The 25,569-nt window shown below is 41.5% G+C and overlaps 1 protein-coding gene across 4 annotated transcripts in view; it reads right to left on the bottom strand.

Moving 5' to 3' along the window:
* Positions 1–25,563, bottom strand: part of UBR5 (ubiquitin protein ligase E3 component n-recognin 5) — a gene marked incomplete in the record, with an annotated part of 156,005 nt that extends 130,442 nt beyond the window's left edge. For all 4 annotated transcript variants that reach the window (XM_014586650.1, XM_014586652.1, XM_014586651.1 and 1 more), the window contains 1 exon segment: positions 25,446–25,563. In XM_014586650.1, coding sequence (XP_014442136.1) covers positions 25,446–25,507 — 62 coding nt within the window.
* Between the last annotated feature and the right edge of the window lie 6 nt (positions 25,564–25,569).

The following is a 25,569-nucleotide window of genomic DNA, read 5'->3' as shown; positions in this document are numbered from 1 at the left end:
GAAGAAAAAGTGAAAGCTGTTTATCAAAATGAGGAATCAGGGCTGGCCCTTTTACCTAGTGGTTAAGGGAGCCAGATCCCCCACAGTTGACCTGTGCAATTAGAATCCCAGATCCAGCAGCTTGAAAAACACGCCAGGGCCAGCAGATGGCACAGTGGTTACATCACTGGACTCCCAGATGGCCAACTGATATGAGTCCTGGACCTGGTGGCTTGAAAATAACTCTGGGCGCATCGCATGTGCGTGCGTGTCTAAGATTCCAAGAAGAGAATGGAAGAAAAGGTAATGCGATGTAGCCATGCACCCTGGGGGTGATTTCTCACTGCTTCTGTCTGTCTCTGGCAAGCACACACGCCCTATGGCTAAAACCTCTTTAAAAAAAAAGCACACCAGAGGTGTGTACGCGCGTGTGTGCACAAAATCTCGGACAGATGGGGAAATGGAGATATAACCACAATCCACTGGGTGCTTTCTTCCTTCTCTCTCTCTCTCTCTCTCTCTCTCTCTGTCCTAACTCTAACAAATAAAAAGAAAAAAAGGAAGAAGAAATGAGGAATCGGTCAGCCCCCATCTCAGAATGCTTGCATTCACACTCTTACCTTCCAGGATTCCCTCTCTGGCGAAACTGGCCCAAGAAGAGAAAAAAAAGTCTTCAACAGAATATAAAACAAAGTCAATATGATGGAAAATAAAAGTTAAGAAGAGCAGACAAGCAAATGGAGTGTCAGACATTCAACCATCAGGAGTTTCAAAAAATGAAAAATGAGAAAATGGATGGGAAAAAAAGTATTAAAAGAAATAATATAAGAAAATTTTCTAAAACTGAATACTAGATTCCCAAATAAAGAAATCAACCAAGTGTTTGGACCCAAAACATAAAGAATGAGAAAAGGACCTACATTAAGATACATCAATGTGAAATTTCTCAACATCAGGGTTGAAGCAAGTCCCTAAAAGCTTTCAGGACATGAGAGAGGCAAGAGAGTAGGGGTAGAGAAGTATCAAGCAGAGAGAATCAGAAGCCAAAATAGCACTGAACTCAAAAGACTGCTGCAGGCTATGAATGTTCTGGTCAAGGGTAGAAAAGATAGACAAATAGCTATTATGCAGTAGGAAGACAAGAACTTGGGATGAAAAAGAAGAACCAGCAGTTAGCGTAATGGCTATGTCGCTGGACTCCCACATAGTCGACCACGGTTCGTGTCCCGGACCCGGTGGCTTAAAACTCACGCCAGGTGCGTGTGCGTGCGTGCCCAAGATCCCGAGAGGAGAATGGAGGAGAAGGGATTGCGGCGTGACCATCCCCCCCTGGGGGGTGATTTCTCGCTTTCTGTCTCTATGTCTCTCTCTGTCTGTCTGCGAGCGCACGCGCCCTACAGTGAAAATCTCTCCAAAAAAAAAAAAAAAGAACAGAGCAAAGACCAAAATAAACGCACACAAGCTTAAGTGTCTTGCAATTTCTACCCAAAATCACTAAATCTAAAAAGGCCTTGACCCTACTTCTCTAAACTCTCTTTGGTTTCTCAAGTTACTGGCTTGACCAGAGTCTATAAAATAGACAAGCCGAAAAAGAAAAACAAAAAACAAAAAACTCTAACCACAACAATCAGGACATAAAAGTCTGATCTTCAAACTAAATCAAGAATTTTGCTCTGAAATATCCAGAAAGAGTTGCTGAGTCCCTCAACACATACCAAGGAGTAATTCAGGACATAAACTCACTTCTATTATGACAAAGTCTACTTAGACATTTGAATCAAGGCAATGTCACAGCACATAATATGCTTAGTACAGAGGCTAGTACAAAATGTTAGGTGCTTCTGCTATTTCTACCATTATTGCTTCTGACTGAAAAAAATAAAAGGAACTAGTAAATAGGAACTGATTTAAAAAAAGAGTGTGGAGATGTAGAATTGCTATTATTAGATCCACTATTATGTACAGCACCACTTTGAATGAAGAGAGCAAAAAATTAATCCAACTATCTACCATTATAACCCCAGTAAAAAATAAGCACTGACATCTGAACTAGATCTCACAACTAACACATAACAATATCAAATATCATAATTGATGCTTATATAAACTAAGATATACTTTATATTTACTATAAAAATTATGTTAAGTCATGGCATCTATCAAAACCTGGTTATCAATTAAGTTCTTCAAATTTACGTTTAGAATTACCCACATCTACCCCATCCAAGTTACACATCAAATACCTACAAAAAGGGTCTAGCTAGGATACTACAGTAGGTGAACACTTCCTCTTTTGAGCTTCTCCAGAATGTTTCATCAATTCTATTCAAAATTGTGCAAGTCATTTACTGCTTTGTACTGTTCTCTCTGATACCTTTCACATTTCTATTTTACCTTCCCAATCATATAGTAAGCTACATAACAATTAGGCCTGTGACTTAATTTTTTGCACATCTGGGTATTCAGTACAATATAGGTAATTGCATGGATTGACTAAAGAAACTAATATTAAAAAAAAAAAACAGAATCTGACTACACAAAATCTTTAACACCTGAATATATAAAGAACGTAAATAATTCACTGCCACTACGGTTATAATTCTGATACATCCATAGCCCAACATTTCGCACTACCAACCAAGCATATTAAGATAGAGAAGAGTTCCAGGGAACCAGCAGTTAGCGTAATGGCTATGTCGCTGGACTCCCACGTAGTCGACCACGGTTCGCGTCCCAGACCTGGTAGCTTAAAACTCACGCCGGGCCCGTGTGCATGCGTGCCCAAGATCCTGAGAGGAGAATGGAGGAGAAGGGATTGCGGCGTGACCATCCCCCTGGGGATGATTTCTCATTTTTTGTCTCTCTGTCTCTGTCTGTCTGTCTGGCAAGTGCACGCGCCCTATAGTGAAAAAAAACGCGCCTAAAGGAGAAAAAACCTCTCAAAAAAAAAAAAAAAAAGAGAGAGAAGAGTTCCATAAACAGGTACCGACATATTGGCATCGTAAATTAAAAATGACGCTAGTTTTAGCACTCAATTGAGCATGACAGCTATCACTTACTTTATGCAACAGGACTTCAAACAGCTTGTAGAAAAATGGTGCCTCCCCCCCAAAAAAACCCAGAAATCCATGCAGTTTTTTCATGATACACATTTCCATGAACTTTCTGAGAGAACATACTTCCCTCTCTTCCATCAAACCCCAAGGCAGAGGAAAGAAAATATAGGTAATGACGATTCTGTCCTTTGCCAACAGATCAAAACGTTAAAGCAATTTTTAAAAACGTATTCACATAGACACAACAGTTAATGTGCTACTTTATTTTTTTTTTAAGGGTGTATACATTCACGAGAGAGAGAGAGAGAGAGAAAGAAAGAAATCATCCCCTAGGGGGGATGGCCACATAGCATTACGGTCTCCATTCTGTGGATTTTGTACATGCATGCACACATGCCCAGAATGATTCTCAAGACACCAGGTCTCAAACTCAAAATGCTTAGACAGCCATGTGGGATCTAGCCACCTTAACCCTCCACGCCACCTGTTAGTTCTTAATGTGCTACTTTTAAGAGCTGGAGCATTAGGGGACCAGCAGATGGCATAGTGGTTATGTCCCTGGACTCCCACATGGCTGACTGAGGTTCGAGTACTAGACCCAGTAGCTTGAAACACACTCAGCGCATGTATGTGCATGTCCAAAGTCCTAAGAAGAGACTAAAGGAGAAAGAATTGCAGCATAGCCATCCCCCTGAGGGGTGATTTCTCACTTTCTGTCTCCATCTCTCCAGCAAGTGCATGCACCCTATAGCAAAAATCTGACTTAAAAAAATAAAAAGCTGGGCCAGCAGGTGGCATGGTGGTTAAGGCACTGGACACTCCCACATGGCCAACCATGGTTGGAGTCTCGGACCTGGTGGGTTGCTTTCTCACTTTCCTTCTCTCTGTGTGTCTTTCTTTGGTCGAATGAAAATGACTGACTGAAAAAATAAAATTGAATATTAAAAAAAAAAGCTAGGGCTGGCAGGTGGCATGGGGCATGGTGGTTAAGGGCACTGGACTCCCACATGGCTAAATGCAGTTTGAGTCTGCATTCAAGTGCTCACTTGGCAGCTTGCTTTCTCACTTTCTCCCTCCTTCCATCCCTCCTCCTTTGGTCAAGTTAAATAAATAGTCAAATAAAATTATACTTAAAAAAAAAAAAAAAAAAAGCTGGAGCACTTTAGGACCTGCAGGTGGCCTGTTGATCGAGGTGCTGGATCCTACATGACTAGCTACACAGTTCCAGTGCTGGATCCGGGAGCCTGAAAAGCACATCAAGCACATTTGCATGCATACCCATCTCTCCTAGGGGACGATTTCTCACTTGCTTTGTCTCCACTAAGTGCCCATGGCCTATGGTAAAAATCTTTAAAAAAAAAAAAAAAAAAAAAAAAAAAAGGAACACTTTATGTGCTTTATTGTGTCCTTTATTATGAAACTTTGTTTTTATCTACAATGTTGAAAACTTTCCGTCCACATGTGTCCCATCACTAGTCTCAACAACAGAGCCTGTTGCTGTGACTTAATAACTAAAGGCCTGTGCTTGGAGACCCATGTCTTCACTGCCACATAGCCTGGAAACCATCTCAATTTCCTTCCCAACATCCTGCCAGGATGTTAAATGAGATAAATACTCAAAAAACAGAGTTACATGTATACATACATAGTAAGGTGTAAACAATGCTAAACATAATACTTAAAATGAGTGAATCTCATAGTTTATCTGATCAGCCTCTAAACACGGTACAATTTTAACCCAGAAAGTCACACTCCTCAAGCCACAAAAAGAGTCCCCATAAAACAACAAGACAATATAATTTTACTTTTTGTTGTTCTCATTTTTTTTGCTACAGGATACGTATACTGGCCAGAAAGAGAGAGAGAGAGGAGAAAACACCTCCCACCGGGAATGGTCACACTCCAATCCCTTCTTTTCCATCTCTCCCTTTGGGATTTTTGGCACACATGCACACACACTTGACATGCTTCTCAAGCCACCAGGTCTGAGACATGAATCACAAGGTCAGCCATGGGAGATCTGGCTGCTTTATCCACCAGACCATGGAGTTGGCCCAATTTGTTTTTAACCAGTACATTCAACACAGTCAAAAAAAACTTCTACACTGATAATAAAACTTGGTGTCTACTGGGTTTTTAAATATCTCTAATGTAAAAAAGATTCATCAAATATTATCTCAGAACATGATAAGAAAGGAAAAAAGGTTCGCTCTTCTCGTTAGTGGCCTGAGATGATCTTTGAAAATGGTTCGCTATTCGCTTGACCCAGAGAACCCCATAAAGTCATGGAAGTCAAGAGGTTCAAATCTTTGTGTTTACTTTAAGGGGTTAGATGTCGATTCTCTGATCACTGAGCACATTCAGGTGAACAAGGCACCAAAGATGCACTGTCGTACATACAGAGCTCACGGATGCATTAACCCATAGGTGAGGCTCCCCTGCCACATCGAGATGATCCTCACTGAAAAGGAGCAAATCGTTCCTAAACCAGAAGAGGAAGTGCACAGAAGGAAAAGATATCCTAAAAGAACTGAAGAAACAAAAACTCATGGCATGGGAATAAAGTTAGCATAAATTAAATGTAGACAAAAGTAAAACAAAAAAAAGGAAAAAAGTTTTTCTGTGATACAACATAGTAAGTATTGTCAATTTTTAGGCCATGTTTTTTTTTCTTGACTTCCAGAAAGTCTAAAAAATGATTCACTGAATCTGACACATCACTGACACTTCCTATCATCATCTAGAACTTCTACCTCTTTCCCCTTTGAATGTTAGACCTAAGGGCCCTTAGAAACTATGTAGTCCTGCATCCTAATCTCATAACGATAAGATTTTGGAGGGAAGATCAAAAATAGATTTGATTAGAAATAGACAAAACAACCAAAGGTATTGTATGCTCAAACTCTTGGGACATCGAGAAAGTCACGATGGATTTTTTACATAGAAAAATACATCAAAACTTTCCCGACAGCCTAATACACGCAGGGTCTTTCTTCACATTGCCACAAAACATCCTGCAATTTCAACACACATTCCATTTTTTAAAAACCGCAAAACACTAACAAAAACAGCACATACCCCTTTTCTAACTGACCATAAATAATACAAGTAAAAAAGTCAAAGCTATGAAACAATAATACTGATTTCTAATTAACATTTACATGCAATCAGACCTTGTATTAACCGTGCTGGCAAGCTACACATTTATTTCAACAATGCTGCTCCCAACCCTGAAGATTTTTGGAGCTCTCCTCTTGGAACTGACATCAAGGTTTCTTTTGAATGGCATGACATACCCAGGACCTAAGACAACGCATGACACATAGTGGGCCTGCAAGTGATCAAATAAATAAATAAATGCAGTAGCAGTAAAACCTCATCATTTCAGAGCAGCTGTATTTCTGATAGTAGAAAACATTCCGTTCTAGAGCTGACTAATCAAATGAATGATGAAGCTGAATAGTTTTTATCCACAGAAATTTCTCAGGAAATAAAATGAGTTTTGAGCAATCACTGTAAAAAAAATTAATCATTAGCCCACATTTCAACCTTTATGTCTCAGAATATGTCAAATGTTTCACATTTCCTAAATAATGCATCCAATCAACCACCTGACTGTATAATACCAGAGATGTCAAAGAAATATATTTATACTGACTTCGCTCCAATTCTGAACTGGATGCTTTTGGGGGGCCTCTGGGGCATTAAACTGTTCAACTGTCAAGTTCAATACTTCGATCTGGAAATAATTTGTTCTTTAGTATTTACTCTGCCACAAACTATGTTGTTATGTCTAATGCCATAAATATCAAGTCTTTAGTGTTTCTGTCTTCAAATATATGGTACAAATCTTTTCTAAAACATTCACAGTACTCCAATCTTTCTGAATAATACTTTACTATTATTAGTTTATCATCTTTTTTAATGGTTGTGGTAGCTTTAAAATTATCTATACATTTCTTTGACAGCCCTCCCTTCAAGAGGTAGAGTCTAATTACTCTCCCTCAAATATGGGCAAGCCTTATGACTGGCTGCTGAGAGATGCTGCAGCTGTAATGCTGCAGGACTTCTAAGGCTAGGTCATAAAAAGGCATTCTAGCCTGGCTCCTCTTAGGATACATGCCTTTGAAGCTCTGAGCTACCACATAAGTAGTCTAGCAACCCTGAAGCCTCCATGCTGAAGAAACTACAGAGAGAGAAACGTGTGGAGTCCCAGCTGTCCCAACGCCCCTAACCATTTATTTGAGTATTTGAGTCTTCCCTAAAGAAGTTTTCTATGGAAAGATGACTTCAGCTACTATTTGGTTGCAAATGCATTTAGGTAAAAAAAAAAAAAAAAAAACCTACAGTAAAAACCACATAACTGAACACTGTCAATCCCCAGAACTGTGAAATAATGACAACTGTTTTATCCATTAGGCTTAAAATAGTTTATGGCGCAGCTATAAAAAAAAAATCAGGATGATCAAAAAGAATCTCAACTTTTCTGTAGTCCTGATTCCACTGATATATAAATAAAAGCCTCATTTATCAGTTATCTTCCTACTAGCTTTTTTTAACTGTACTATACATATATATATATAAAGGGCAAAACTTCACATTAATTTGCAATGTAAACTCTTTTTTTTTTGGAGAGGTTTTTGCTATAGGGCCTGTGCGCGCACCAGAAAGACAGAGAGAGAGAGATAGAATGCGAGAAATCATCCCCCAGGGGGGATGGCCACACAGCAATCCCTTCTCCTCCATTTTCCTCTCGGGATCTTGGGCAAGCATGCACACGTGCCCAGCATGAGTTTAAGCCGCCGGGTCCAGGACTCGAACCGTAGTCGACTACGTGGGAGTCCAGTGACATAGCCATTACGCTAACTGCTGGTCCCTACACTGTAAACTTTCTTAAACATTTCTTTCATGGCTAATGGTTACAAGAACTAGACCCTACATGGTCAACCCTCAGTTCAAATCCCAAACCTAGCAGCTTGAAAAACATGCCAGGTGTGTGTATGTGCATGCCCAAAATCCCAACAGTGACAGAGAAGTGCAGAGAAGGGGTTATGAGTGTGACCACACCTGGGGTGGGGGGTTCTCCCTCCCTATATCTCTCCTTTTCTCTCTGGCAAGCATAGGTGATCTCTCTGGCAATTAGAAAAATTCTTTCAAGTATCTGATTTACAGATTTATTTAACCAGACTCATCTAAATAGCAATTTTTTGCTCAAAATAAAAGTCAATCGTCACACGAACAAAAACACCACACTTTTTATGTACCCTAGGAACTAATACAACAGATCAATTCTCAATAATCACACCTGGTAACAGACTCTATCACAGTGACTGCAACTTTCAAATAATTTCACAAAGTTATTTATATGTGTATTTTGCAAATATGGCAAACCATTAACAATTTCAGAAAGTAGAAATAGCTCATATTTGTTCTTTCAATTTTTCTGCATGTTTGAAATGTTTACAATGTAATGTTGACAGAAACCAAATAAACAAATATATTAAAATCAATCTCTGGGGCAAGCAGGTGGCATGGTGGTAAACACACTCAATTCTCACATGGCCGACTGTAGTAAAAGTCCCAGACCTGGAGGTTTGCTTCTTTCTCTCTCTCTCTCTCTCTCTCTCTCTCTCTAATGAGCATGTGCACTGTGTAGCAAATTTTAAAAAATAATTAAAAAATTAATCTCACCAAAAATACCTCCCCACATACATACAGAGGAAAGGATGACTAAGAAAGGCCTCCTACAGGAAATACAGAGCAGGGGGGGAAAAATCAGGTTATAATGTGCTTTGTAAAAAATTTGTGTAAGATTAATTTAATTTAAAAAACTTTTTTACTATAGGGCGCAGAAAGAGGGAGGGGAAACGTGAGACAGAAAGCCACCATGTTCAGGATTTAAAACATGTGGAAGTCCATTACCTTAACCACCATGCTACTTACTGGTCCCAAGTGCTATCTTTCAATGGTATTAGAATTATTATATTTTTAAAAAGACAACTATACACCTAATTGTTCTTTACTTCAAAAATTTGAACATAGTTCTAAGAATTAATCTTGATTAAAAGAAAGCACTTTTGGGACCAGTAGATGGTATAATAGTTATGTCGAGTGGTTGGCCATGATTTTTGAGTCCCAGACCCTGCTGCTTGGGACTCATGCTGGGCGCATGTGAGTGTACCCAAAATCTCAAGAGAGAGGAGGAGAGGGGACTGAGGCATGGCCATCCCCACAGGGTGTGATTTCTCACTTTCTGTCTCTCTGGAGAGCACCCATGCCCTATAGCAAAAATCTCTCTTAACAAAAACAAACAAACAAACAAAAAAAACAACAAAAAAAGCACTTTTGCTTACTTTTGAAGTTCAAATGTACTAATATTCAGCTACTTACAAATGTCAAAAAAGTCACCTCCTAGCTCCCCAGGTATCACACGCAAGCTGGAACTGAAGGATGGCCAAGTTTAAAGTGCAGCACTGCGCCAGCACAACAGTGCTTATAAATCATTAGGAAGATCACAAAAAATAGTTCAGTGGGCTTTCCCACCATTCTTAACTGATAATCATATTTAATAAGAATACATGCCAAATAGTTGAAACATATAGAAATTAAACACCACGGATTTCAAAAGAGGTGTTCCATGCAAAAAAAAGTTACGTCACTAGAATGTAAGCTCCATGGGGGAAGGAATTTGTGGCAGATTTAATTTTTTTTTAACTGATTCAGTCCAAGTATCTACTCTAAAACAACCACCCAATATTTGTAGACTAGCACTGAACAAATTAAACTTTAAATCAAAAAATTTGTTTTAAGAATTATTTCTTTATTATGTTTATTTTTCAATTTTGACCAGAGACAAAGAGAAAGCAAGCTGGCAGGTCCGGGACTCAAAACAGTGGTCGACCATGTGGGAGTACAGCGCCCTTAGTCACCATGGCACCTGCAGGCCCGTAAGTCAAATTTTTAAAAAATGTTTTCCATAAGGGTTGGCTCTGTAGCACAACAGCTAAGCAATGTCCTTGAGGAGACCCAACATTCTTCAAATCCCAGTCCAGGAAGCTTGAAAAGCATGCCAGGTACATGTGAATAAATGCATCAAATCCTGACAAGATGGAGAAATGGAGGAAAAGGGATTGTGGCCTGGCCACATCCCATTAGGGAGTGCATGCACTTGGAGGACCAGCAGTTAGCGTAATGGCTATGTCACTGGACTCCCACATAGTCGACCGCAGTTCGAGTCCCGGACATAGTGGCTTAAACTCGCGCCGGGCATGTGTGCGTGCATGCCCAGGATCCCGATAGGAGAATGGAGGAGAAGGGATTGCGGTGTGGCCATCCCCCTGGGGGGTGATTTCTCGCTTTCTGTCTCTCTGTCTCTCTCTGTCTGTCTGGCGAGCACATGCGCCCTATAGCAAAAACCTCTCCAAAAAAAAAAAGGGAGTGCGTGCACTCTTTCACAACAAGCACACGGGCGTGAGTGTACACACATGGGCTCTCTCTCTCTTACTGGGAAGTAGATGCACCCTCTAGCAATTAAAAAAGGGTTTTCTGGGAGTTAATTATATTTAAGTTAATTTGAAAAAACTGGTCGATTTATTTAAAAAAAAAAAAGTGCTTAACTAAATTTTCCCACAATGTTTTTCACATGCTATCTTTTCCATAAGTGAATTCTAAATGTAAGATGAAAATGATAAATTATTGACCAAAAGCCAAAAGGCTTTCATTACATATTATTCCTTTGGGGGAACAATATGAACAAATATTCAGTAAGCACGAATCAGAAATTATGCCCACAGGTATCTGACACTCCTGGGCTTCCCTCAATATCAAAGATTAAAATAAATCTTTACAGTAACAATTTAGGGTGGGCTGTGGCATGGTGGTTAAGGGGGCTGGATTCCACATAGCCAACAGCACAGTTCAAGTCCCAAACCTAGGGAGCTTGAAATAACATACCAGGGTGTGTGTACGCTTATCAAAAATCGAGAAAGGAGGAAGAAATGGAGAAGGAATTGCAAATGACCAATCCCCATGGGGGTGCTTTCTCACATTCTCTCTTCCTCTCTCCCCAGGAACCCTCTGGCAAAATTTTATAAGTAAATAATAACTTACAGAATCATCCTTCAATTAGTCTTACACAAAGAATTATATTTTATGTAAGAAGTTTTGAGAAGAAAAACGCTAATGAACTAATTCAGATGAAGTTAAATCACTTTTTTTAAGTTATTTCTTTCTTTCATGAAAGAGACATACTCCTGATAGGGTCTCACCGTGCCAAGATCCCTTCCCCCACTAGCCTTTAAGTCAGCCAGGATTATGGGCATACACACCCAGCTTGTTCAGCGCAACCCAGGACCAGAGCCCCAAGCCCCCCATAGGGCTCTAGCATGGCACAGCAGCGCTGACCTCCCGTGCTACAGCAGCTGGGCGGGCCTCAACCAGTGCTTCAGTGCTTTGCACATTCTTATTTTAGTTCAACAGCTCACTAAAACAAAACACCTGCCTAGAAATTTATTCTTTTTCTACAGTAAAAATAATCCACACTCATTTAAAAGTATAAAAAGTACTGAAACAGAGAACCAACAGTTAGCATAATGGCTATGCCGCTGGACTCCCATGTAGTCGACCGCGGTTTGAGTCCTGGACCGGAGAATAGAGGAGAATGGATTGCGGCATGACCATCCCCTCTAGGGGGTGATTTCTCGCTTTCTGTCTCTGTCTCTGTCTCTGTCTGTCTGGCGAGCGCATGCGCCCTATAGCAAAAACCTCTCTTTAAAAAAAAAAAAAAAAAAGTACTGAAACACAGCAAGAAATGGTCACAAGTAATCACCCATAAACCAGAGGAAAGTACACTGTTGCTTTCTTTCAGCACTTTTGTCTTTAACATGGTTAGTACCACAGGCTTTTAATTTCTAAGAAAAATGTGCCATCTTTTGTTCATCTCAATGATATTCTACCCCATCTGCAGGATTTGTGATAGTTTTCCCAGTAGCAGTGAAACATCTGAACCTCAACCATCATCCATGCAAGCCTATTCATCCTCATTAGCAATAATAGCGAACACCTATAACATGGCTGGACAGAAGTAAAGGATGCTATTAGTAGCCATGAAATAAAGCAACAGTCTGAACTGGTATGGAATTCACATCTTCATGGAATGGTTCAGTTACTCTAAGTCCTACTAACTAAATTAACCAGGTTACAGTCAATTTATGACCTAGCACCAAAGTAATTATTAAAGACAGTTAACAGGGTATCTTTTTCTATAAGAGAACTATTCAAGTTACCATACCCTAGTGCTCCTCATCACCCTAAACATTCTGAGCTTCTTTTCACTCCTGAAACACACTGCACTCTCTCACCTCTGGGTCTTTCTTTTATTTTCTGTTCAACCTGCCTAGAGAAGCTCTTCCATTTTCTTTCTTTCTTTCTTTTTTTTTTTTTTTTTGAGAGGTTTTCGCTATAGGGTGCGTGCACTTGCCAGACAGACACAGAAAGACAGAAAGCGAGAAATCACCCCCCAAGGTGGATGGCCACGCCGCAATCCCTTCTCCTCCATTCTCCTCTCGGGATCTTGGGCACGCATGCACACACGCCCGGCATGAGTTTAAGCCACCGGGTCCGGGACTCAAACCGCAGTCGACTACGAGGGAGTCCAGCGACATAGCCATTATGCTAACTGCTGGTCCCGAAGCTCTTCTATTTCTTAACACCCCACAGGTCTACCAGCCTCTCAGCCTACCATATAACCACTATCCTGACCTCATTTCCAATAGTTCTTCAATGTGAGCGACCAAAACCCCAAAAGGATGGAGAGGTGGAGAACAGAACGCAGTATGACCATCCTCCATGGGGGTGTTTTCTTTCTCTCTCTCTCTCCTGGGTGAGCATGTATGTTCTCTGGCAAAATTATGGGGGAAGAAAAAAGGCTTTCTATTTAACAGTGTCATGTCACAAGGTAATATCAATATTATTATACAGAATAATATACAGAATAACAGGTATCTTGAAAAAGTTTTTTTTTAAAGGTTTCTGCCATAGGGCAAGTGTGCTCACCAGAGAAAAAGTGAGAAATCAACCCCCCCCCAATTAAAAATAGTAACAATAGAGAATCAGCAGATGGTGTAATAGTTATGTCGCTGGACTCCCCCATAGTTGACCGTGGTTCAAGTCATGGACCCAGGAGCTTAAAACTCATGCTGGGTGCATGTATGTGCATGCCCTAAATCCCAAAAGGAGAATGGAGGAGAAGGGACTGTGGCATGGCCAACCCCCTGGGAAGTGATTTCTCGCTTTCTATCTCTGGCCAGCACACGCACCCTACAGCAAAAATCTCTCTCTCAAAAAAAAAAAATAATAACAGATGGAATAAAATAAATCTTTTTTTGAGTTTTTTTGCTACAGGGTATGTGCTCTTGCCAGAAAAACAGAGAGAGATGAAAGCAAGAAATCATCCCCCAAGGGGGATGACCATGCCGCGATCCTTTCCCCTCCATTCTCCTCTCAGGATCTTGGGCACGCACACACATGCACCTGGTGTGAGTTTAAGCCACCAGGTCTGGGACTCGAACCCCAGTCGATTACATGGGAGTCCCAACGACATAGCCATTACACCATCCGCTGGTCCTAATAATTCTTTTTTTTTACAAATACACTATCCCTAGCAGTTTAAAATATAAATGAACAAAAATTATAGGGGTTGAATGATGGCTCAGTGCAAAGCATGACACTCTGTAAGGCTGACCCACATGGAAGCATCCAGGTTCACAGCCAGAGAGACCTCCCTGAGTATGCATACACTAGGTACATGAGCGCTCACAATCCTGGGCCGGCTGGGGGTGGATCACAGTGTGAAGACCCTGCTTGGGGTGCTGTCTGTCTGGTTCATGGAAGAAATAAATAAACTTCAAAAAAAATACTGAACAGCTGGGGTTGTTTTTTGTTTGTGAAGATTTTTGCCATAAGACATGTGCGCTTGTCAGAAAGAGAGAGGCATACAATAAGAGAAGTGAGAAAATACCCCCTTAGGGGGGATCACCAGACCGCAATCCCTTCTCCATTTTCCTCCTGGGATTTTGGGCAAGCACGTGTGCATGCCCAATGCAACTTTCAAGCCACCAGGTCTAGGACTCAAACTGTGGTCAGCCATGTGGGAATCCAGGGCCTAAACCACCACGCCACGGCCTGCTTGTTGGGCTGTTTTTTAAGAAAGGGCTCCTCCACTTAAACTAGTAAGGTAGTCATGAGTTTAGAAAGCTCATTCTCTGTCTACTACTCCTACCTAAATTCCTATCAGAACAAGTCCAAAAAGGGTAGAACAAAAAGTATGAAACAGGAAACACAAATTAAACCTTGCAATGCCAGAACTGGCCACCATTTATCCAATATAACTATTTATACAAAAGAGTATCTACAGGCCTATAGTCACACAGATTCAAAGCTGAAATGAATATGCAGACATCAAATACACCCCCTCATCTTACAAATGAGTAAACGGAGGTTCACTGCAGGAAAATGACTCGCCCAAGATTATATGACGGGCTAGAAAAAGGAACAAGCCTCTTAACTCCAACTCCAGTCTTTCCAGTTCTCAGAGCTCTGACCCCACAAGGACCTGTCTACGCCACATAACATCTTTCGGGTACATGGTATCCCTCTCAAATTCTGTAAGATTAACAATACTTGACAATGAACACTAGCATTGTAAAACAAACCTTGCCACACTTAAAAATTTATTACAAAAGTTTAAGGATTAAACAGATACATCTGAATTCAGAAATGTATTTTTGATTATTTCATCTCACCTTGGGGTCTTAAAAGAATAAGGTTGATATGAAAATTCTATATCCATTAAAATAGGTATATCAGGGCCAGCAGAAGTATGAGGTCAGGGTGGTTAAATACCACGTGACTGACTACACAGTTCGAGTCCCAGACCCGGGAGTTTGAGGGACATGCTGGGTACATGTGTGTGTGTGCCCAAAGTCCTGAGAAGAGAACGAAGAAGAAGAAAATGCAGTGTGACCATCCCCACTGGTGGGTGATTCACTTTCCCTCTCTTTCTCCAGCAAGCACACCCCACCCTAAGTAAAAAAAAAGAAAAAAAAAATGAAACAAAATAAAACAACCCCCCTCAGAAAAAGAGATTATCAATATCATTTCAGGCACCTATGATCAAATCTTCATTACTCATGGTATCTTCAATGCCTATAAAACAAAATTCACTAGGCTCAAAAGAGCCAAAGAGGATAAACCAGTCCCCACACCCTGCAATCTGTCTTCAAAGCTCTTCCTAAGCACCTACAGTTCAACCATTAGATCATTTTTCTCTATCATTTACATTATCTATTAGCACTTAATTCTTTGTTTACATGTCGTTTCCCCATTAAACTGAAAGCTCCAGGAGAACAGAGGCCAATCATATTTGTATCCCAATGTATACAATGTAGCTGACAAAGTATTTTGTGAATTGAATAAAAGAGTAAAACTTCTGTTCCCACTTACCTCGTTCATTTTTTCCCAATGCATCAACAGAATCAAGTAAAAGAAATCACAAATAACTACACTCACACTTCATTATCTCTGAGACAGACTACAACACAAAAAAACTGTTCCCTACTACAATTTTAAAGGTATGGAAACAGAAGTGGGGGAAATAAAATCCTACTGACCTAGTGTACTGATTTTACAAATGAATTACATGTATTCAAGGTCAGAAAAGCACATTGCCATTTAGTGTCAGATACAAAAGCAAATACCTGTTCTTGCTCACTCCAATTTATGTTCATCCACCCTCATATCAAACACTGACTAAAAACCTGAACCACTGCACAGTATATACCTGCACAACTTAAAATCACCACCTAAAAACACCGAGTTTTCATTAAAGTTGTGTCTTCTGGGGCCAGAGATGGTGTAGCAATTACCTCGTTGGACTCCCCCATGGCCGACCACTGTTCAAGTCCTGGACCCAGTGTCTTGAAAATCACCAGGGCCGTGTGTCAAGTGCATGCCCAAAATCCCAGGAGGGGAATGGAGAAGGGACTGCAGCATAGCCATCCTCCCTGGGGGATGATTTCTCACTTTCCCTTTATCTCTCTCCCTGTCCCCCTGGCAAGTACATGCACCCTAAGGCAAAAACCTCTTTAAAAAAAAAAAGTTGTCTTCTAATCTGCTATCTTATGAGAATTAAAACACTCATGAGGGGGAACCAGCAGTTAGTGTAATGGTTATGTGGCTGGACTCCCACGTAGTTGACCGCGGTTCGCGTCCCGGACCTGGTGGCTTAAAACTCATGCCGGGCGCGTGTGCGTGCGTGCCCAAGATCCCGAGAGGAAAATGGAGGAGAAGGGATTGCGGCGTGACCATCCCCCCTAGGGGGTGATTTCTCACTTTCTGTCTCTCTGTCTATCTGGCGAGTGCACGCGCCCTATAGCGAAAAAACCTCTCCAGAAAAAAAAAAAAAAACCACTCATGAGGAAAATTCTCCTCTCTCTCTAGTACATTAGCAAGGATGTCAAAAATATATGACATAATTAAGATCTTATCATTAGGAGAAGCTAGCTGATGAATACATGGCACTTTATTATTTCTGCAACTTCTTTTGAACCCATACTGTAACTATTCTAAAATAAAAAGTTAGAAAAACAATACATGGCACACCCACCTTATGCCACTCTCTGAGCACACTAATCTATAACTTTACTCCAAACTTTCCCAATGAGCCAGAAAGTTCCAAACACTTCTCAATCCAAAGTTCCAGGAAGGATCGGTGCAAGTGAAACATATCAGCCATCCTTGGCCTCACTCAGTGTTTGCACATACTAGGCATACAACCATTAGTTACTGAGCAAGGAAAACTAATCTAACGCTGTTGTCAAACTCTGTGAAGGCAACAGCATGGCAAATATGTACATGGGCCAAACTCAACAATGGTCCGCCATGGGGGAGTCCAACGAGGTAATTGCTACACCATCTCTGGCCCCAGAAGACACAACTTTAATGAAAACTCGGTGTTTTTAGGTGGTGATTTTAAGTTGTGCAGGTATATACTGTGCAGTGGTTCAGGTTTTTAGTCAGTGTTTGATATGAGGGTGGATGAACATAAATTGGAGTGAGCAAGAACAGGTATTTGCTTTTGTATCTGACACTAAATGGCAATGTGCTTTTCTGACCTTGAATACATGTAATTCATTTGTAAAATCAGTACACTTTTTCACCAGTCTTTCAGTTTGCTACTGGTCTGTGGATCAGCTTCACTCCTGTGACTATACATAACTCAAGTATGTGCTTGGAGCTAGCAGGTGGCGAGGTGGTTAAAGTGGCTGGACCCCCACTAGACTGGTCATGGTTCAAATCCTGGACCAGGTGGCTTGAAAAATCACACCAGGCACATGCATGTGTATGCCCAAAATCTCAGGAAAATGAAGAAGGGATTGTGGTGTGGCCATCTTCCCTGGGAGGTAATTTCTCCCTTTCCCACTTTCCCTCTCACAGTCTCTGTCTCTCTCCTCTCTGGCCAGCTCATGTGCCCTAATGACAAAAACTTAAAAAAAAAAAAAAAAAAGTGAAGAGCCTTTTATATATTGATCATCAAGCACTAGGAATCATGTTGCTTACGGTCCATTCAGACAATATGAGAAGTACTGCTTTTTTTTAAGAGAAATTTTTGCTATAGGGTGTATGCACTCGCCAGAGAGACAGAAGGGAGAAATTCCCCCCAGGGGAAATGGCCATGCCACCATCCCTTCTCCTCCATTCTCCTCTGGAGATTTTAGGCATGCACGCATGTGTGGCATGAGTTTTAAGCCACCAAGCCCTGGACTCAAACTGCAGTTGTCGTGGGAGTCCAGCGACATAACCATTACACCATCTGCTGGTCCCAAGAAGCACTGCTTTAAATCAAGGAGTCTTAACTGAAAAAAAGCCACCTTGATAAATTATTTTATCATAATTTAGTTAGGTTACATTACTCTTATGAAATGTCAATGTTACTGTCAGGAAAACTTTCCATTTAAAAAAAAGGCTTAATATATCATCCCCTTCAAAAAAAAAAAATGTTATCACCTCTCAAGAATGTCATAAAATTTAACCAAGGAATATTAAATCTTCATGTCAACTGAAAAGACTGTTTAAATTTCCAAAACAACAACAAAATACTATCTTCCCTAAAATCCCCACAACCCAACTGAGTTTCATGAAACCTAAAACACTCTGAGATGGGATGACACTAACCACATACCAACTCTGATCTCTAGATGTACGTACTCTTCAGTAGCTCTCAGAAATGGAAGCATGAACAGCTGTCGACAAAAACAGACCACATGTCATATGTGACCTGCAGACCATGCTCTTCTCAACTAAAGATGCCCATTTCTGGGTCTGCAGCTTCTCAGCAGTGAACGAATCCTAACAGAATCATCAGACGCATATGGCAGCAATTTAGATTCATTCTGCTGCTGGCAACTACAGGAGGCAAAGAAACAGTGGTTCCTACGGAGAGGAAAGATTTTGCTGCCCACAGCAAAGTACTCCCTCTCAGTTATTTTCTAATCCACATAATAAGAACAATGGATAAGCAGAGAAAAACAATCACTTAAAAGCATCAGTGGTCTCTGTTAACCAATAGTTGTCAAAAGTCTCTTTTAAAGATTGTTTTATTGGGCCCAGCAAATGGCATGATGATTAAAGTGCTGGATCACACATGGCTGACCATAGTTTGAGTCTGGACCTTGATGCTTAAGAATCATGCCAGGTGCATGTGCGTGCCTGAGTGCCCAAAACATGGAGAGGAGGATGGAGAAAGGACTGGAGCATGACCATCCCCCTCTCTGTACGGTGAGTTCTCACTTTTCCTCTCTCTGTCTCTCTCCAGCAAGCACGTGTACCTCACGGCAAAATAACAGTAATAATTTAACTCTTCAGTGACTAAACTTTCCTTTATAAACTATTTCCTAAATAATCTGATTTTAAAGGAAAAAAGCCTGACCTTTTCTAATTTCATTCCATTATTCCCAGTTATACTGCTGAATACTATGTAATTTCCTTCCCGAGTGTGTTTACTCTTAGGCCTATGATCTAGTCACTGATTTCTTAATTTATGAAACTGATAAGTCCTTGTTTATTCTGATCTTCAATTTTTCATTTCGCTATTTTATACCCTTTCCCTAAGTAACTTCATTTTACCTAAGCACAACTGTACTTTTCCAGTAAATGTTTCTAGTATAATTTTTAGGTAACAATCTCTTTTTTTAAGAGATTTTTTTGCTAGACATGTGCACTCATCAGAAAGACAGAAAGCAAGAAATCACTCCCCAGGGAATGGCCACACTGCAATCCCTTCTCCATCCTCCTCTCAGGATCTTGGGCACGCACGCACATGCACCCAGCCCATGCACCTAACCTGAGTTTCAGGCCACCAGGTCCAAGACTCGAACTGCAGTTGACATGGGAGTACAGCGATGTAACCATTACGCCAGCTGCTACTCCCAGGTAACAATCTCTATAATCAAAGTGAGATTTCCAACAGACTTGGTGATACAACACTCTAACCCACACAGCCTAATTCTTGCGTTTGTTGTTTCTGTGCAACATGCTGAAATTTCAGGCAGCTTTCAACTCTGAGAACACCTACCCACCACCTTTGTTCAGCTCCACATAATCCCTGGCACATTTTCTGGCTCCTAGTGAGGGGATGAGGATGAGTCTTTAAACCCATCAGTAGCTAAAAGAAAAGTAATGAGCACATACTAAATGCCATATACTGTACAAAAACACACTATGTTAACACCATCCACCAGAACTTTAAATGTTGATGGCACTGTTTTGTATCTGTGCTGTCCAATATGGTAGCAGGTAGCTAGCTACTGTGGCTACAGAGTACTTGTCTAGTTACCAAGGAGCTGATTTCAACTTTTATTTAATTGTAATAGTTGTGTTTTAGGGCTTTAATTATTCTTCATAAAATTCATTTCCAGACCAGCCTGTGGCCTTGCTGGTTAAGGCACTAGATCCCACATGATCAACTACGTGAATCCAGTCCCAGACCCAGTGGCTTGAGAAAAACACCAGCAACATGTGCTTCGTGCCCAAAATTGGGAAGCAGGGGAGAGACAGAGAAGGGATTGCAGAATGACCATGCCCTACCAGAGGTGCTTTCTCACTACCCCCCACCTCCAAAGAGCACACATGTACCCTGGCAAATTAAAGAAGTCATTACTATTTATTTTTACATCTATATCTACTAAAGAGAATTGAAGACAAAGGTTTCTCAATCTCAGTACAACTGACATTTTACAACAGATCATTTTTGGCAGGAGCCTGTTCAGTGTTCATTACAGATGTTCAGCAGCATCTTCGGCCTTCATCAACTACATGCCAATAGCAACGGCCCTGCTGCAACAATCAAAAAATGTCTCTAGACTCTTCAGGTATGTGCAGGGGAGCAAAACAGTCCTAAATTGAGAACCAGTACTCTAGCACTCAATGCTAAGGACATTCTAGGGCAATTTCTTTGAGTTTCTTCTTTCCTATATAGCAAACAGGCAACTTATAAAAGCAGTTGAAAGAACTGCTAATATCTTCCACACACGCCACATATTATTTGTGGCTTTCTATCCATTATTTCAACTGTTCATCCCTGACTTTGGAGTGGGTATAATGCCTAATTTAGAGACTGAGCTGGGGGGTGCAGAAGGTACTGAGGTACTACAATGTTACATGATTTGCCTACCAGCATATAGCTTCAAACTCCAGTATCATTCTTACCTGTAGCCTTAAGAAACCTAAAGGGGGAAAATCCTTGGAGAAGAATTCTTGACAGGACAATCTCAATCAAGACTTTATACTGGGGCTGGCAGGTGGCATGGTGGTTAAGGGCACTGGACTCCCACATGGTCAACCACAGTTCAAGTCCCGGACCTGGTGGCTGGCTTGCTTGCTCGCTCGCTCTCTCCCTCTCTCGCCCTCCCTCCCTCCCTTTTTCTTTCTGTCCCTCTCTGGTCAAATTAAAAATAAATGAATGAATAAAGTTAAATAAAATAATTCGTTTAAAAAAAGACTTATATTGATAATTGCACAACACATTCTAATGCCAAAAGGCAAAAGCTGGTAGGAAAATTCCACATATAGACAAACAATGAGAACTGGTTTATACTGTAACTCAACTGCATCCTGAGGAGTAATTCAGGTCAGAGACTAGTCATACTATACCCGCATCACCTGAAAAGGTCCTCTCCTAATTTAGCACTTTATAAGGGTTAAGTTTAACCAGCTTCCTGACAAAAGCCCTGAGTCAAGCTGGAGTACTAGAGAAGGGGTAGAGGGAAGGGAGGAAATAAAAATTTTAAGCCAGGAGCCAGCAGGTGGTATGGAGGTTAAGGCAGTTGGATCCCACATGACCAAGTCCACTGTCCAAGACCCTGATCAGGAGGCCCGAAAATCATGCTGGGCACTTGTCCATGCCCAAAATCCTGAGAGGAAACTGGAGGAGAAGGGACTTTAGGGTGGCAATCTGCACACCCCCCTGAGGTGGGGGGCTGATTTCGCACTTTCCCTTTCTGTTTGTCTGTCTATCCTGTTTCTCTCCTGCAAGCACACATGCCCTATAGCCAAAAAAAAGTAAAGTAAGACAGGTGGCTGCTCTAAGGCTAGAATGCCTGAAACAGTGGAAATACTCAGGAATATGGACCTCACCAAATAGCAGAAAGAGCTCAGGATCTTTTTTTTTTTTAAAAAAAAAAAAAAAAAGAAGGTGGGTGGGCAGAAGACCCATCATGGGTTCCTCCGCCATGTGCCTGTCAATAGCTCATTGTGTATCCCTGGAAAAATTCCATAAATTTCTGGGTCTATTTTTCATCTCATTAGTGAAGGACAGGTCTTCATGACTTCTCAGGCACATTCCAAGTGTTAGGAAACAAGCAATTCCAGCTTTAACCTCAACATGCTGTACCATGTTCTGGGTATCCTGCTAACAATGCTTTATGCAGAACCACTCAGGAAATTCACTAGGGGAAAAAAAAAAAAATCACAATTTTCACAAAAGTATCTGAGCCCTGAATGGTTCCAATTCAACTCAATGAATATTTACTGAGGGCTCTGCAAATCTGTGTCAGGGACCTTATAATCATGTAGGAAGGCCACAGCAATATGCCAGGCTCTGAACTTCTCCTCTACTTTTTGCCCACTATCCCATTGTTATTAACATGTTTGTTAATACAGATTAAGAAAAAAAAATCAGATAGCTGTCTCTATGTTTCATTATTTTAGATGTTGTGAGACGTCAGATTATATTGAACTAAATATTCTGACTTTTAATGCGATGTGAGTATTTAAAAAAAGATAACTTTATTTTGGGGTAAACGGGAAAAAAGATGGGAACAGCAGATGGTGTAATGGTTATGTCACTGGATTCCCATGTAGTTGACTGTGATTCGTGTCCCAGACCTGGTGGCTTAAAACTCATGTCGGCGAGTGCACACGCCCTATAGACAGGAAAAAAAAAAAAAAAAAAAAAACTCATGCCGGGCACGCAAGATCTCAAGAGAAGAATGGAGAAGAAGGGATTTGCAGCATGGCCATCTCCCTGGGGGTGATTTCTTGCTTTCTGTCTCTGTCTCTCTCCAGCAAGCACACGCACCCTATAGCAAAAATCTCTCTCTAAAAAGAAAAAAAGAGGGGGAAAAAAACAGAAAAACGTATTTGAAGAAGATGATGTTTTGAGGCCCAAAAAGTTATCTTTAACTGAGGTATTTATATGTAGTACCATACTGTCTAACAATAACCCACTTATACCCTTTCTCATTCAAAACTATCATCTATCATTTTGTGACTCACAGGCACATTTCTCATGTCTATCAAAATCAAACCACAGGGGCACATCCTTTTTCTATTAACAAAATTACTAAAACTCACCAAAGCTTTTAATCTGAAAACAAAAATATTCTGAGCTGCTTGTTCTGGTTAATTAAGTTTCCAGAAAAGCTACTCTTTTGAAAACATTTTTCTCAAGCAGTTAAGTTGACTCCATTACTTTACAACTAGGTATGCAAAGAGGATCTTCCCTTTTGCAAGGGAGACACAAAACAGCTCCTGCGACAAGGTAACTGCCTCGAAATTTATCGCTCATGACTGTCTCAAATGCTGCCTTTATAAGCCTCACAGAACAGACATGTTCATAGCTACTAGATACAATCACATACAGTCCCTAAAATTTTACCTACAGAACTTCTCTATTTTTTCTAATACATGCCACTTTGATGCGCTTGTAATATAACTCAAATCCACTTGTCTTTTCCCCTATATTGTGAAATGAAAACTCACAATGATCTAAATACTAGTGTTGCGTACTGACACAAGATCAAAACCAAAGCTAGTTATACTATGAATTGAAAAAATAAAAACAGTAGTTTTAAAAAAAAAATTACTTCCCTGTAACTTTCTCAAATGGATAAAAGCAAAAGGAATGCTCAAAAAGGAATCAAAGTGCCCAGCACAACTGTAGAATAGGTTTTGGCAAGAAAAGTCAGTCGCATAAGGAAGTCAGGATGCTTAGGGCATAAAGTTAGGACCAATATAGAGAACATTCCTATTTCCTCCTTGGTACACTAAGCCAAGTTATACCACAAGCATTACTGAGATGGTTCTACAACAGAAGTGTTATCCTCACTACTGGCCTGGTTCAAAAATTTGCACACACAAAAAACATCTTAAGTCTTTAAAAAAAATCTCTAGTGAAATAAAATCAGAGAATCGCATAATAAAATGTTAAATAATCTAAAAACTATTTTAACATTTAAAGAAACTATGTGACAACTCCAATTAGCTAGTATTTTCAAAAAGTAGTTCCAAAGTTTCACAAACTGTTAAATACAATATGGCCTCGGCAAAGATTTGACAAATCCGAACCCAGCGCCAGAAACTAAAAAAGCCAGCTCCGGATTTAAAAGCTGCCCGCCCCACACTGAGACTGAAGCCAGTATCTGCAGCAAGTCAGTCTTCCTCCCTCCGGGAAGCGCATGACAAACAGGGCGTCATGCAACTTAAGTCACCCGGTCAGTTGGCAAAAATTATATCTAACTTCTAAACTGGGGACCAAAGGAATGGCCTATACCCAAAAGAAATATAGGCCGCTGCGAAAGCACTGGGGAGGAGGGAAGCTTAAACCGCCCTACTTGCTGATTCTCTAGACGTTTATCCCATCATTAGTTCGGAGTCTGAGATTCTAAGGCATGCTTTAATGGAGGCCTCCTCAACCTCCTGAGTCTGTTTTGCAACAGTGAAGGAACTTTTCCGGCTTTATCTCGGTTCCCGGAGAGCATGCGGCCCTGCAATTCAATATCCTAAACTGGCAAGGAACGGTGGAGGAGGGAAGAAGAGGAATCCAAACCAAAACATTCTTATGAGAGAAAAAAAAATAAATAAAAAATAAATCATAATTCCTCCTCCGCCCATAGCAAACCCAACCCAAAAATTTACAGCGTATTAAGAAAAGCAGCATTGCGAACTGCAAACGTAAGAGTTTTCCTTTGACACTCTACGCTCGGTTTTCAGCTGTCAAATTACAACTCAGGAAAACACTATCATTAGAATAAAAAAGGAAACAAAAAAGCTCCCACAACAAGGCCTGAGAGCAGGAGCTGCCAGTACCATTTCAACAGAGCAAAGAGAATCCAATCCACTTCCCCACCCCCGCCTGAATTTATCCCTCCCGGGGCAGGCAAACCTCACTGCAGGGGCTCAAATTTAATAATAATAACAATAATCATGGCGCTTCCTCCCTCTCCCCCTCCTCCACCCTCCCTCCCCCCCCTCTCGCCGCGACCTGCTGGGAATCGGTTTTTCACCCAGCCCCACTACCGACCGGATCCCCAGGGCTGGCAGCCCACCCCACCAGACCCAGCTCCGAGACCCAGGCGAGCCCAGCCCAGCCTAGCCTACCCCCCGGCCCCTTGCCCCGCTTCTCCTCTTCCCTCTCTTTTTACCTCCACCATCCCCCATCCGCATTGTCTGTCTCAATTCAACTTTGACTAATATGGATTCCTCCGGCCTGGGCCGGGCGGTAATTACAACCTGGCCCCCACCCCTCGAGACCCGGTGCCCGCATCGACCATCTCCGCCGAGTTCAACGCCGCTCCTCTCCGGAGGAAGCAGCGAGAGGCAGCGAGGGGGTTTGCAGCGCGCTCTCTCGTCTATACCGCGGGCCCCGTCTACACCGCGCTCCCCCCTCCGCGGTCCCTAGCCCCCACGATGAGAAGTTTGGCCCGGAAGGGGCCTAGGAGGGAGCAATGACGACCCCCTCCCCCAGCCTGCCGGACGACCCGCGCGTAAACACCGGCGCCCGCCCCGGCGTGGCCCCGTGGGGGAGGGGGGAGGGAGGGCGCCCCTCCCCCAGCCCGCCGCCCGCCGGCCGATTACCTGTCATTGAGCTGGTCCTCGGTGCCCGGCAGCGGGTGAACCACGAAATGGATGGACGTCATGGTGCTTCCTTCTCGTCCTCCTCACGAGGACGGCCCCCTCCCGCTCTCGCCCGCCCCCCCCA

Source organism: Tupaia chinensis, unplaced genomic scaffold (assembly GCF_000334495.1).
Source record: "Tupaia chinensis unplaced genomic scaffold, TupChi_1.0 Scaffold000154_1, whole genome shotgun sequence".
NCBI lineage: Eukaryota > Metazoa > Chordata > Mammalia > Scandentia > Tupaiidae > Tupaia > Tupaia belangeri.
This window is presented reverse-complemented; position numbering and strand designations above follow the sequence as displayed.